Source organism: Capricornis sumatraensis, chromosome 6 (genome assembly GCF_032405125.1).
Source record: "Capricornis sumatraensis isolate serow.1 chromosome 6, serow.2, whole genome shotgun sequence".
Classification (NCBI taxonomy): Eukaryota; Metazoa; Chordata; class Mammalia; order Artiodactyla; family Bovidae; genus Capricornis; species Capricornis sumatraensis.
In genome coordinates this window covers 111,313,395-111,328,213 of record NC_091074.1, presented here as the reverse complement: position 1 = coordinate 111,328,213, position 14,819 = coordinate 111,313,395, and the positions used below count along the sequence as shown (strand labels likewise).

General features: G+C 41.0%; 1 protein-coding gene across 1 annotated transcript in view; it reads left to right on the top strand.

Moving 5' to 3' along the window:
* Positions 1-14,819, top strand: part of FKBP15 (FKBP prolyl isomerase family member 15) — a 61,969-nt gene that overhangs the window by 9,905 nt on the left and 37,245 nt on the right. The window contains exons 2-6 of the mRNA XM_068974035.1: positions 83-198; positions 7,424-7,508; positions 8,259-8,328; positions 12,581-12,655; positions 13,028-13,126. Of these exons, the coding sequence (XP_068830136.1) occupies positions 83-198; positions 7,424-7,508; positions 8,259-8,328; positions 12,581-12,655; positions 13,028-13,126 (445 nt within the window). The remainder of the gene's footprint in view (positions 1-82; positions 199-7,423; positions 7,509-8,258; positions 8,329-12,580; positions 12,656-13,027; positions 13,127-14,819) is intronic.

The following is a 14,819-nucleotide window of genomic DNA, read 5'->3' as shown; positions in this document are numbered from 1 at the left end:
AGGGTGGAGCATGAGCAGCATTTGTAATAATCCCAGGTTTGAAATGTGTCAAATGAAAGGTCGTTTTCCTTTTCTGCAACAGTACCAGATTGGCCTCTCTTTTTGGACTGGATCAGGCAGCTGCCGGCCATGGAAATGAGTTCTTCCAGTACACAGCTCCAAAGCAACCCAAGAAAGGCCAGGGAACAGCACCAACCGGTAAGTTAAGAGGTTAGGATTGATCTCCGACAGGCTAGTTGGAACATTAAACAGCCTTGCAGAGGTGTCATGCCAGGTCACCCATCCTTGATCGGCTTGGCCAGGCTCACCACCAGTGAGGCACAGACTGCTCTGAGCTCTCAGATTCTTTCTGGCGGCTAGGTAGTATGCTCATGTTTGGAATCTGACGGAGGAAGGTCACAGGTAAGCCCTTCTGCTCCAGGTGGAAACCACTCTCCAAAACTCTGCCCAAGGCACTCTAAGTAGGCACTGTCCAGTGTTTTGACAAGAAGGAAGAGCTAGCTGCCTTTCACATCCTTCACCTGGATAGGTTAGATATATGCTAACAGTGAATTTTTCCCAACTAGACAGTGATGCTCAATGCTGTATCACCTGTACCTTTCATCATGATGAACACAAGAAATAAGGAATGAACATTTGTTGAATAAAAAGAGAGAAGAAGAGTCTAATATTTTTTAAATGCCTGCCACATGTCTGGTCTCAGGTGCTTTACCTGGATTGTCTGATTTAACAATTCTGTGAAGTAGGTGAGACTGCCACCATTTTAGAGGCTCAGAGAGGTTTGGGGGCATAGTTAAGGTCAAAACCAGTAAGTGACAGAACTGAAATTTGAACTCTGATCTGACTTACTCCAAAACTTTTCTGCCCTCCTCTGCACTTTGCTGTATTTGTGTAAGAGTCTGAAGAGGAGTGAGGGACTGATAGACACAGCCCAGGAACGTCCCTGGTGGTCCAGTGATGAATAAGAGTCCACTTGCCAATGTGAGGGACACGAGTTCGATCCCAGGTCTGGGAAGATCCCACATGTGGCAGAGCAACTAAGCCCCTGCACCGCAGCTACTGAGCCTGTGTGCTGCAGCTGCTGAAGCCTGTGTGCCTGCAGCCCGTGCTCCGCAACAAGAGAAGCCACCACAAGGTGCCTGTGAGGAGCCCGCACGCTGCAGCTAGAGAGCAGTCCCCGCTCACCGCAACTGGAAAAAGCCCAGGTATAGCAATGAAGGCCCAGTGTGGCCAAAACAGACAAGTGAATGAGTAAATGAAAGGAATAGCCCAGAGCAGAACATGTGGTAAGAGACGTTATATTAAATTTTTGTTGGATGAAAGAGGGAAGTATTGAGTGTCTTTTATGTGCTAGGCACAGTGCTGACACTGAGGGTGCCGTTAGGATATTTAGAGTTGAATCCTTGCAGCAAATACTGTGTGGCTTGTAGTCCAGAATATTCACTGTTTGGCTCTTTACATACAGTGTTTGCAGACCCCTGCTCCAAGTCTTACCTGTCGCTTTTGACAGCTTTGTCGTGGATTGTGGGTCCTATTCTCCAAGCCATAATCTGGCCAGATTTCTAGTAGGCTGTCCTTTTTACATTTCCTCTGGCACATCTTTTCATTAGCAGTGTGCTTGTGCCTCAGTTTATGGTGATTGAGTTAATGGATGTGGATAAAAACAAATACCCTCAGTCCATACCCAGTGAAGTAACTTGGTTTTTTTAAATTAGAAAACAACAACTGTGAATTTGTTATGCCTTTAAAGGGGAAATTATAGAGGTATTTAAAATGAAAAATTAACTATATTGTCTTATGTAGGCATTCACAAATAAAATAAAAACTAGTAATACAGGAGATGCTCTCTGTTCAAGGAGTATTTATGTAGCAAGTTATTGTAGAGAAGGAGGTGGCTGCAGCATAGCTCTTGAATCTCTTCAGAGATCTATAGAAACAGAGAAACTAGATAAAATAGACAAACTTATAGATAATACTTACAATAAAACCAATTGAAAAAAGATCTCCATGAACCTCCCAAGTATAAGCAGGTATGGACCCAGCTTGCATGGTGTCAACATTTGCATGGGAGAAAACCAGGAAGCAATGGAATAATATCTGCCTCTCAGAGTGGGAGAACCCCAAAGTAGCCAACAGATGTTCATGAGAAATACGGCAGGTCAAGCTGAAACTGCAAAGCATTTTGCCTGTTTTAATTGGCTGAGTAAAGGGGTTGATGATGGGGACTAGAAGAACTGGAGCATTCTTGCTTCTATGAACTTTTGAGACTCACCCTCTATGATGACCTTCTCAGAGAGGTCCCCACCCCAAGAGGAACCTGCTGGGAGTGGAATTAAAATTGAAGAGGTTAAGGATATTAGAAGTGAAGGTTAGGGACTTCCCTGGTGGTCCAGTGGCTAAGACCTGGTGCTCTCATGCCGAGGGCCTGGGTTAGATCCTTGGGCAGGGAACTAGATCCCACAAGCCGCAACTAAAGAGTCCAAGTGCAGCAGCTAGGACCCAGTACAGCCAAATAAATACATTAAAAAAAAAGAAAAAGCAAAGGAGAGAAGATTCAGATAAAAGTAGGGCTAGAACAGAATCAGGAAGCAGGCAGAAGCCCCCCTGCTTTTTTGAATCCTCACAGCGGAGGAGTGAGTTCCATGAAGTTAGGAAAGCCACCTTGAACCACTTTTGCCTAAAAGTTCGGAAAAGCAAATTTCACATAAAAATAAACAATAGAAGAGTATCAAGCTCCATGCAAAGTTATTACAAGAGCAAGGAGCAGAATAATATCCCTATAACATGAGCTCTATTCTGTGAGAATGTTTCTTAACATTCTCACAGATCAAAACTGCAGCCACCTATTACCATTAAGAAAATAACATAAAGACATGAAATGGGAACATAAATGAGAATTTTAAAATCCCAGAAGTAGGTGACAGGACTCAGGCAAGAATTAGAGATATCAGAAAAATTATTTCAGAAATGAAGGCTAAACTAGAAGGAACACAGTTTGAATACACACAACAGGTTACGCCTTAAGGGAAATAGGAGGCTGGTAAGAGGACATTTTTAAACTAAAAAATTTAAGAGATAAAATATTTTCAAAGGAAAGTGAAAAACTTTGCTGGAGAAAAAGATTTCAAATCACATATTAAAAGCAGTCCTTATGAGCAGGGAATTAAACAATCTGTACAATCCTGATTTCAGAGAGGAAGAAATGCTTAGCCAATGAGAAGATCCCATGATTGTGACATCTGACTTGCTTATCCTTCTAGCAAATCCATGAACAGCCTTGCATTTTCAGGATGATAGGTAGGGAGATGAGAGCCTTGAGGAGACAGTAATTTTTTTTCTCAGTGTTAACTGCGGCCTGAGTTTCTCTTTTTCTTGGTCATTTACTACTTCTCCGGAGAGAAGTTTTATATTCTGTAGCATCACATACATACAACTGGAAAGTACTGTTCTCGGTTTTTGCAAAATAATAAGGAGAATAAGAACACCACAGTCTAGGAAAATAAGCCAACAATCTAAAATAGGCAGTTCATCAAAATCAAACAAAATAAACGGCCAATACAAATCTGTAGAAAATGTTGAATTTCTGCTTCCCTGTAATCAATAAATGCTAATGAAAACAACCGTGAGATGGCATTCCCCTTTCCCTAAATGCCCCCCATCCCATTGATAAAGATTGAGAAAGCTCATCTCCTCTTGTTGGCAAGGATGCAAAGCAAGCATATTAATACTGCTAGTGGTATTTGTTTTGGAGATTATTTTGAAGAGTATAAGGAAATGTGTATACTAAGTGAGAAAAGGAAATCGCCAAATCATATCATTAATGTTGTTTTTTAAAAAAAGATGAAAAAGCTGACAAGTTTGTGTATATAGAAACAGGGCTAGGAATAAATACATCATACTACTGATGTTTATTTTTCGGTGGTGAGATTATAGATTGTTTTTATTTTCTTTGTGTGTTTCTGAATTTACCAAGTTTTCTACAGTATACATGTACTCTATATAAACAGAAAAAAATAAGTCAATACTGTTAATAAAATTCAGCTGATTAAATTTTAAAGATCTTATTGGCTATATTCAGCAGTTCATGAATTGAGTGGCATGAGATGGTAAAGCATCTGCCTGCAATGCGGGAGGCCCGGGTTCGATCCCTGGGTAACGCTGAAGAAACTGAAGTTGAACGGCTTTATGAAGACCTACAAGATCTTTTAGAACGAACACCAAAAAAAGATGTCCTTTTCATTATAGGGGACTGGAATGCAAAAGTAGGAAGTCAAGAAACACCTGGAGTAACAGGCAAATTTGGCCTTGGAATGCGGACTGAAGCAGGGCAAAGACTAATAGAGTTTTGCCAAGAAAATGCACTGGTCATAGCAAACACCCTCTTCCAACAACACAAGAGAAGACTCTACACATGGACATCACCAGGTGGTCAACACCGAAATCAGATTGATTATATTCTTTGCAGCCAAAGATGGAGAAGCTCTATACAGTCAACAAAAACAAGACCGGGAGCTGACTGTGGCTCAGATCATGAACTCCTTATTGCCAAATTCAGACTCAAATTGAAATTGAAGAAAGTAGGGAAAACCGCTAGACCATTCAGGTATGACCTATATAAAATCCCTTATGATTATACAGTGGAAGTGAGAAATAGATTTAAGGGCCTAGATCTGATAGATAGAGTGCCTGATGAACTATGGAATGAGGTTCGTGACATTGTATAGGAGTCAGGGATCAAGACCATCTCCATGGAAAAGAAATGCAAAAAAGCAAAGTGGCTGTCTGGGGAGGCCTTACAAATAGCTGTGAAAAGAAGAGAGGTGAAAAGCAAAGGAGAAAAGGGAAGATATAAGCATCTGAACGCAGAGTTCCAAAGAATAGCAAGAAGAGATAAGAAAGCCTTCTTCAGTGATCAGTACCAAGAAATAGAGGAAAAGAACAGAATGGGAAAGACTAGGGATCTCTTCAAGAAAATTAGAGATACCAAAGGAACGTTTCATGCAAAGATGGGCTCGATAAAGGACAGAAATGGTCTGGACCTAACAGAAGCAGAAAATATTAAGAAGAGGTGGCAAGAATACACGGAAGAACTGTACAAAAAAGATCTTCACGACCCAGATAATCACGATGATGTGATCATTCATCTAGAGCCAGACATCTTGGAATGTGAAGTCAAGTGGGCCTTAGAAAGCATCACTATGAACAAAGCTAGTGGAGGTGATGGCATTCCAGTAGAGCTGTTTCAAATCCTGAAAGATGATGCTGTGAAAGTGCTGCACTCAATATGCCAGCAAGTTTGGAAAACTCAGCAGTGGCCACAGGACTGGAAAAGGTCAGTTTTCATTCCAATCCCAAAGAAAGGCAATGCCAAAGAATGCTCAAACCACTGCACAATTGCACTCATCTCACATGCTAGTAAAGTAATGCTCAAAATTCTCCAAGCCAGACTTCAGCAATACATGAACCGTGAACTCCCTGATGTTCAAGCTGGTTTTAGAAAAGGCAGAGGAACCAGAGATCAAATTGCCAACATCCGCTGGATCATGGAAAAAGCAAGGGAGTTCCAGAAAAACCTCTATTTCTGCTTTATTGACTATGCCAAAGCCTTTGACTGTGTGGATCACAATAAACTATGGAAAATTCTGAAAGAGATGGGAATACCAGACCACCTGACCTGCCTCTTGAGACATCTGTATGCAGGTCAGGAAGCAACAGTTAGAACTGGACATGGAACAACAGACTGGTTCCAAATAGGAAAAGGAGTCCGTCAAGGCTGTATATTGTCACCCTGCTTATTTAACTTATATGCAGAGTACATCATGAGAAATGCTGGACTGGAAGACGCACAAGCTGGAATCAAGATTGCTGGGAGAAATATCAATAACCTCAGATATGCAGATGACACTACCCTTATGGCAGAAAGTGAAGAGGAGCTAAAAAGCCTCTTGATGAAGGTGAAAGAAGAGAGTGAAAAAGTTGGCTTAAAGCTCAACATTCAGAAAATGGAGATCATGGCATCTGGTCCCATCACTTCATGGGAAATAGATGGGGAAACAGTAGAAACAGTGTCAGACTTTATTTTTTGGGGGGCTCCAAAATCACTGCAGATGGTGACTGCAGCCATAAAATTAAAAGACGCTTACTCCTTGGAAGGAAAGTTATGACCAACCTAGATAGTATATTCAAAAGCAGAGACAGTACTTTGCCGACTAAGGTCCACCTAGTCAAGGCTATGGTTTTTTCCTGTGGTCATGTATTGATGTGAGAGTTGGACTGTGAAGAAGGCTGAGCGCCGAAAAATTGATGCTTTTGAACTGTGGTGTTGGAGAAGACTCTTGAGAGTCCCTTGGACTGCAAGGAGATCCAACCAGTCCATTCTGAAGGAGATCGACCCTGGGGTTTCTTTGGAAGGAATGATGCTAAAGCTGAAGCTCCAGTACTCTGGACACCTCATGAGAAGAGTTGACTCATTGGAAAAGACTCTGATGCTAGGAGAGATTGGGGGCAGAAGGAGAAGGGGACGACCAAGGATGAGATGGCTGAATGGCATCACAGACTTGATGGACGTGAGTCTGAGTGAACTCCGGGAGATGGTGATGGACATGGAGGCCTGGCGTGCTGCGATTCATGGGGTCGCAGAGAGTCGTACACGACTGAGGAACTGAACTGTACTGAACTGATCAGATCATTCATGATTGGTTTAAGATTCCATTTCTTGAAGAGCCAAAACTGTGATTACGTTGAATCTCTGTTTAGTGGATTGGAGCTTAGGCTCAGTGATTCCATTTTGGGCCTGTTGTCTTGTTTTTTAACAACAACGAAAAGAATCAAATGAGGATTCTTTTGAAAATAAGTTCTTAGCTGCTATGTCCACACCTGTGTTCTCACTGTTCCATCAGTGCGTTCCTGTGGTGGGTTTGCATATATGATTTACTCAAATGTACTAATTTAAATGTTAGTGTTGCTTTACTACTGTGAAAGTAAAGTAATGAATATAATCTCAGTATCAAAAATTTTCAACTCTGAAAGTAAAGGAAGGGGAAACAAGTTCATTTTTACTAAATATCACTGTCAACATATTGAAAGGAGAAAAGAAAGTAATGGGACGTAATCTTGCTTTCTAGACAGTGCTGCTTGTCCAGCCCAAGGGTTTGTTTGGAATGGAGCCAGAATCCTGAGCGCTAGTCCTAGGCTTGCTACTGTCACCATGTCAGGTACTTGGGGGCTAGAGGCTCAGTCTCTTCATCCCCAGCCATAACCACAGGGGCCCTTTTGTGGATCAGATGAGGACAAAGGTTGTAAAAGCATTGTGACATAAGCTATAAGGTTAAAAAAGAATTTTGAAGCTGCTTTAATGGTTAAAAATCAGTTTCAAGCAAGAAATGAATGACAGCTGTTGTTTTCTCCTTCATCTCTTCATCAGGGAATCAGGGGACACCAAAAACAGCGCCCACCACGACAGGCACTTCCACAGTGTTGGTTGCCACGGCGGTCCATGCCTATCGTTAGTAAGTAGCTGAGAAGGACCGCTTTCTGAAGTTGCTTGGGGCTGTGGGATAAGCTCCTGTCTTTTCACAATAGGCCTCTCTCTTCATTGCAAAATGGCTACTCAGGCCTGCCGTAGACAAAGTATTAGTAATGCTTTTAATGTTTCAGTTGGGCAGTTGTGTACACAAAATTTTGAAGAGCCATTACCTTGTGTACTCTCTCTAGGAAGTGCTTATACCCTCAGCAGCAGCCTTTTTAAAAGTTCAGAGAAAGATCATGAACAGTAGATGTTTAAAGAGTAAAGAAGTTGTGTCAGAGGTTTAAATTATAAACTGTTGTCTGCCCTTTCCAGAGGCTGAATGACTAGATTCCCCACGTCTATAATTCTTTTTAACAGTTACTTGACTTCCCTGGTGGCTCAGACGGTAAAGCGTCTGTCTACAATGTGGGAGACCCGGGTTCGATCCCTGGGTTGGGAAGATCCCCTGGAGAAGGAAATGGCAATCCACTCCAGGACTATTGCCTGGAAAATCCCATGGACAGAGGAGCCTGGTAGGCTACAGCCCGTGGGGTCGCAAAGAGTCGGACACGACTGAGCGACTTTACCTTTACTTTGCCTTTACCTTTCATCTAATAAAGTCCATGCATTACAGTTGGTTACTATGTTTCTTAAATCTCTTTCATTCTCCCATTGGGAGATATATAATGTCTGAAAGCTGGATCTACTTATTTGAAGGAAATGTTAATACCTGTTTTTCTTACTTCTGTAGCACAAATGGTCAATATGTAAAGCAGGGCAAATTTGGTGCTGCAGTCCTGGGAAATCACACAACCAGAGAGGTGAGAATGCCCCCTTGTCTCATGTATATTCAGGTGTCCCAAATCATACCAGTGAACTGGTTTTTATGGGGACTTGGCTTATATATCAGAGGATTAGAATGATTGTGCTTAATATGAATTTTTAATGTTAGGTGTATAATGATGTTTATAGTCACGTTTTGCTTACTGTTGTGCATTAAAACAAATTCAACCACTCAAATTCCTTAAGTTTGACCTTTGTGATATGGATCTAGCTTAAGAATTTGTAGAATCTTAGAGTCATTCATTTACCAAGGACATTCTTTCGTTAGGTAATGAGCAATGCTTAGAGTATGACCACTGTTTATCTTTTTTTTGTGTGTGTGTGTGTTTATCTTTTTGGTGAGTTGGACAGTTTATCATACAGCAAAATACTGATTTGAGTCAAAAAGATGTGATTAGAAGCCCAGAGACTGATTTCCTTGTGTAGATTATGTTCAATTCAATTCAGTTCAGTCGCTCAGTCTTGTCAGTTTGTGACCCCATGGACTGTAGCATGCCAGGCCTACCTGTCCATCATGAACTCCCAGAGCTTACCCAAACTCATGTCCATTGAGTCGGTGATCCAACCATCTCATCCTCTGTTGTCCCCTTCTCCCGACTTCAATCTTTCCCAGCATCAGGGTCTTTTCCGAGGAGTCAGTTCTTTGCATCAGGTGGCCAGGGTAGATTGTATCTAGCTTCAAATTCTTCTCCAGAAGGTTTTGAAGATTGTTAAAATACACATAGCAAACAATAGAATTTCAGAGGTCCAGATAACACGCAGTCCACATACCTCAGAAATTCTGAGACACTGAGAGAGAAGATTACCTGTTCAGGGTAGCTGAAGTAATAGACAATACTCATGTATATGAAAAACAAAAAGCTTAATTTTGGAAATATACAAAACACGTGTGAAAACAGTGGGACTAGAATATCAGACACCCACATGTCCATTACTGAAGTCTGACAGTTATTAATCTTTTTCATCTCAACTCCAACCTGTCTTCATGTTCTCCTGCTCAGATCATTTTGGATAAATCTCCAGCATACAGTTTTAGCTGGAAATATTTTAGTACATATGTCTACAAGATAAAGATTTTAAAAACATAACCATTATTGCTCCTAAACAAAATCCACAATAATTCTTTGATCTCATGCACACTACCAGTTAGTATTCAGATTTCCCTGATTATCTGTTTTTTTCTTTTTAACAGTTATTTTCAACCTAATAAGGTCCATGCATTGCAGTTTGTTACTGTGTTCCTTAAATCTCTCATTCTCCCATTGGGAGATATATAATGTCTGATTATCTCTCATTTTGTCATGTTAGCAGCCATTGTTGTTTTTTTTTTTTTGGACCCACTAGGAGGCATGTGGGATCTTAGCCCCCTGACCAGGGATCAAACCTGCACCGACTGCAGTGGGAGCATACAGTCTTAACCACTGGACCACCAGAGAAGTCCCTGTTACCAGCCATTGTTGATTATTATCTAACTTTGTTAATTCATTAGAGATTGCAATTTGGATTTTAAAAATCTGGTATTGGGACTGTGAGCTTCCCAGGTGACACTAGTGGTAGAGAACCTACCTGCTGACACAGGAGACTTAAAAGATGTGAGTCCCATCTCTGGCTTGGGAAGATCCCCTGGAGGAGAGCATGGCAACTCACTCCAGTATCCTTGCCTAGAGAATACCATGGACAGAGGAGCCTGATGGGCTGCCCAGTCCATAGGGTCGCACAGAGTTGGACATGACTAAAGTGACTTAGCGCAGGCACACGGGGACCTCACCACCCTTCACTTCCAGATATAATGTCTTATGTTGTAGCAGGCAACAGTATAAAAAGACAAAGTGAAAAAATTGTATTAGGGAGCTATGGAAATGATGAGGAGTAGATGAATTAAAATTCTGAGAGGAAAGAGCCAATGAGCTGAGCGTTTCCTTGCCTTGAGATCTTTGCTGATACTTAGGAGTAGACTAACCATCAAGTGTGTCCCAAGCAGAGACCACCGGGGAAAAAAGACATTGGCAAAAACTGAAGGCGCTCCAAACACAAGATGGTTTTTCCCCACGGGACATTTGATGAACTGGGGTGTGGTGTGGAAGTCCACGGACTATGCCAGAAAAGCCGAGGGAAAGATTGCCTTTGGCTCATAGGAGATAAAATCCGACTTATGGTTGGGAAGCAACAACCTTCCTCTCAATACATGTGCTAGATTTTGAACTTCATGGGGAAGAGACTAAAGAATCTCAGCTCAGAATCTCTGATGGGCAGAAAACTTCAGGACCAAAGAGTCGGAGGCCATCCAGGGTCTCAATCAAAAGCCTCCGTAGTTAGTGCTCAGGAATAGGGACAGCCCAGAAGTGAGCCAGCTCTTCAAATACCTGTGATCCTTCCCTGAGCAGCTCAGTCTATAATTGGATTGGCAAGAGGTGATCAGTCCCTGCTATATCTGCCTCACATAGTATAAGGGAAGTCCTTTCTACTACATGATTATATATGAGCTTCTGTATCAGTCTCTCCCTCCCTTCTAGGGTTGAATTTTAACTTCTGTATGTGTGTGTTGTAAATATGTATGAGACATAAAATTTACCATTTTAATCATTTTTAGCTATATAATTCAGTTGCATATATTGCGTTCACAGTATTGAGCAACCATCATCACTCTTTCCACTTTTTTCATCGCCCCAAACAAAACCTGTAACCTTTAAGCAATAACTCCCCATCCCCTTTCCCTTATTCCCTGGTAACCCCTAATCTACTTTCTGTATTGTTCAGTCCCTAAGTCGTATCTGACTCTTTCTGACCCCATGGACCGCAGCATGCCAGGCTTCCCTGTCCCACACTATCATGAGTTTGCCTACTCTAGGTATTTCATATAAGTGGAATGATAAAATATTTGTCTGGCTTATTTCACTTAGCAAAATGTTTTCAAGATTCATCCATGTTGTAGCATGTATCAGAAATTGGTTATTTTTATGGCTGAATAATATCTTATTGTGTGTATATATATATATATATATATGACACATTTTTAATACTTATCCATTCATTATCTGCTGGACACTTAGTTGTTTCCACCTTTTGACTATTGTAAATAACAGTGCAGTGAGCATTGATGTCCAAGTGTATGTTTGAGTCCTTCTTTTCAGTTCTTTTGCATTTATACTAGGAGGGAAATTGCTGTGTCATATGGCCATGAAATTAAAAGACACTTACTTCTTGGAAGGAAAGTTATGACCAACCTAGATAGCATATTAAAAAGCAGAGACATTACTTTGTCAACAGAGTTCCATCTAGTCAAGGCTATGGTTTTTCCAGTAGTCATGTATGGATGTGAGAGTTGGACTATAAAGAAAGCTGCATGCCAAAGAATTGATGCTTTTGAACTGTGGTGTTGGAGAAGACTCTTGAGAGTCCCTTGGACTACAAGGAGATCCAACCAGTCCATCCTAAAGGAGATCAGCCCTGGGTGTTCCTTGGAAGGACTGATGTTGAAGCTGAAACTCCAGTACTTTGGCCACCTGATGTGAAGAGCTGACTCATTTGAAAAGACCCTGATGCTGGGAAAGATTGAGGGCAGGAGGAGAAAGGGACCACAGAGGATGAGGTAGATGATATCACCGACTCGATGGACATGGGTTTGGGTAGACCCCGGGAGTTGGTGATGGACAGGGAGGTCTGGCATGGTGTGGTTCATGGGATCGCAAAGAGTCGGATACAACTGAGGAACTGAACTGAACTGAACTGAATGGTAATTCCTTGTTTAGCTTTTCAAGGAACTGCTGAACTCTCTCTACAGCATGTATACCATTTTACATTTCCACAAGTGATATATGAGGGTTCCAGTTTCTCCACTACCCTGCTAACACTTTATTTTTTTCCTTTTTCTATAATAGCAATTCTAATACGTGTGATCTGGTACCTTATTGTGGTTTTAATTTGTATTTCCTTAATGCCTAATGATGTTGAACACCTTTTTTATGTACTTGTGGGCCATTTGCCTATCTCTTTAGTCACCCCTCATTCAAATAAAAACACCAACAAAATAAAGACATTGCTAATTACAGTTAAAAGAGTAGGGTGGAAATGAGGAGAGATTAAAGTAGATGGTGAGAAGATAAACTCTAAACTTTAATGGGTTAACTGAGGTTTGAGTTTTATACCTGCATGAAGCATGACCCCTGACATCTTTGTATTGTTCTTTAACTTCTCTCTCTTTTTTTTCTGCCCGTCTATGCTTGAGTACAGTATAAGATTCTTCTTTATATCAGTCAGCAACAGCCAGTAACTGTTGCCAGGATTCATCTGAACTTTGAGCTGATGGTAAGGCTTTCGCTTTTGGAACCAGTAGCTCCTGTGGGACTGGTTTATAGGAAAGATGGGTCTGTGCATACCTGGTGGGAATTAGATCTACTATCTTCACTCTGGACTCTAGAGTGGGTATTTTTTTTTTTGGTTGTGCTTGTCAGGAAATTCCCCAGAGTGAATGTCTCAACAGAACCTCTCGGGAAGGTCTCTTGACTTCCTTCTGTGGACTAAGGGTGATTGGTAGAGGGTAGGAGGGAAGAAGTAAGTTCCCTGGTAACTCTCCTTGGGTCCCCCTGAGGCAAGGCCCTTCTCCGTGAGCTTAGGCAGTCACATATATCCACTGTGCTGTCTGCTGTTGGGTTATCTCAACATTTCTCCTTTCTCCAGGTTCGGCCCAATAACTACAGCACCTTTTATGATGACCAGAGGCAAAACTGGTCCATCATGTTTGAGTCGGAGAAGGCTGCCGTGGAGTTCAATAAACAGGCAAGATTATTTTATTCTTTCTGTGAAGAGCCAAGCACTAGTCTGGATTTCCCTTGATTTTAAGAAAATATATGGAAAACTCATGACTTGCTATATCGTTAGTTACAAGCATTAAGAAACCCCACTAAATTCATCCCTTGAACTTATTGTATTTTAGGGAAATAATAAGAATACTTATTGCTTGAAAGGAGAAAGGAAAGGCTAAATATAAACATACCTTTAAACACGTCTCATAAATTATCTTAAGGAATAAATACAACTATCTTTTTTAAGATATTATTTTAAAAAGAATTTTTTAAAAGTTATTTCATTGTCATTATAGAAAATTTAGAAAAGCATTTTAAAGCATTCATAATCTTACTACCCAAAGTAATCACTGTTATCATGTGACATTTCTTTTTTTTTCTTATGTATAAGGTGCATATGTAGTTACAGTCCTGTCAGCATGCATGTGTATTCAGTAGCTCAGTCATGTCCGACTCTGCAACCCTGTGGACTGTAGCCCATCAGGCTTCTCTGTCTATGGAATTTTCCAGGAAAGAACACTGTAGTGTGTTGCCACTTCCTACTCCAGGGAATGTTCCCAAGCTAGGGGCTGAACCCATGTCTCTTGCATTGGTCTCTGATGATTTCCTTAGGCTAGAAGAAGTGAAAGATGGAATCAAAGAATTCATATATTTTTAGATTCTGTATAAATTGTACTATTTTACATCCATATCAGTTCTCTCACTATACCTTTGCCAACATTTTTATTTTTGACTGTGCTGAGTCTTCGTTACTATGCTTGGACTTTCTCCAGTTGCAACAAGAAGGGGCTGCTCTCTAGTTGGAGAGTACAGGTTCTGGGGCGCTGAGGCTTCGGAAGTTCTGGTGCGAAGGCTCAGTGTTTGCAACTCACAGGCTCCGCAGCTTGGGCTCAGTAGTTGTGGCACACAGGCTCAGTTGCCCCTGGGCTTGTGGGATCTTCCTGGAGCAGGGATCAAACCAGTGTCCCCTGCCCTGCATGGCAGATTCTTAGCTACTGGACCACCATGGAAGCCCCTTAGCCAACATTTAGAATTATTATAGTTTCTTTTTTTCTTCTTACTCTTATTTGCTTGATAAAAAAATGACTTCTCATTGTTTTAGTTAGCATTTGTTTGATTGCAATAATGAAACTTTTTTTTAAAGAAAATGAGTAGCAAGTTTCTAAGGTATATATGTTCAAACATTGACTATAGAAAAATTATTCATAAAAATATGTTTGACTTCTTTATCTAGTATCTGAGCTAACATAATATGGGTACATCTGTAGGTGGTAGAGATGAATTCTAGGAATACATCATGGTTTTGTAAAGGGCCTTTATTTTATTTCTTTAAATAGCCTTTTGACATTTTTTTAGATGCTCCCTTATCTTTCATAGGCTCCCAAACACTGAAGCAGTAAATTAGTATAGTAATGATAGCAAATGTTTATTGTGTACTTACTGTTATTTGCCAGGCATTGTGCCAAGTACTCTCCTTGTTCAGTCTAACCTAGGGTTCAGTTAGGTTCAATCTAACCCTAGGAAATATGCAAAGCCTTTATCCCATCCTCCCAAAAAAAACCCTCTGAAATAAGGTTCATAGGAGTTATGTTATTTGGCTAAGGTCACAAGTTAATAAGTGGCAGTGCCCAGATCTGTACTCAGACAGTCAGACTCCAAAGCCACAC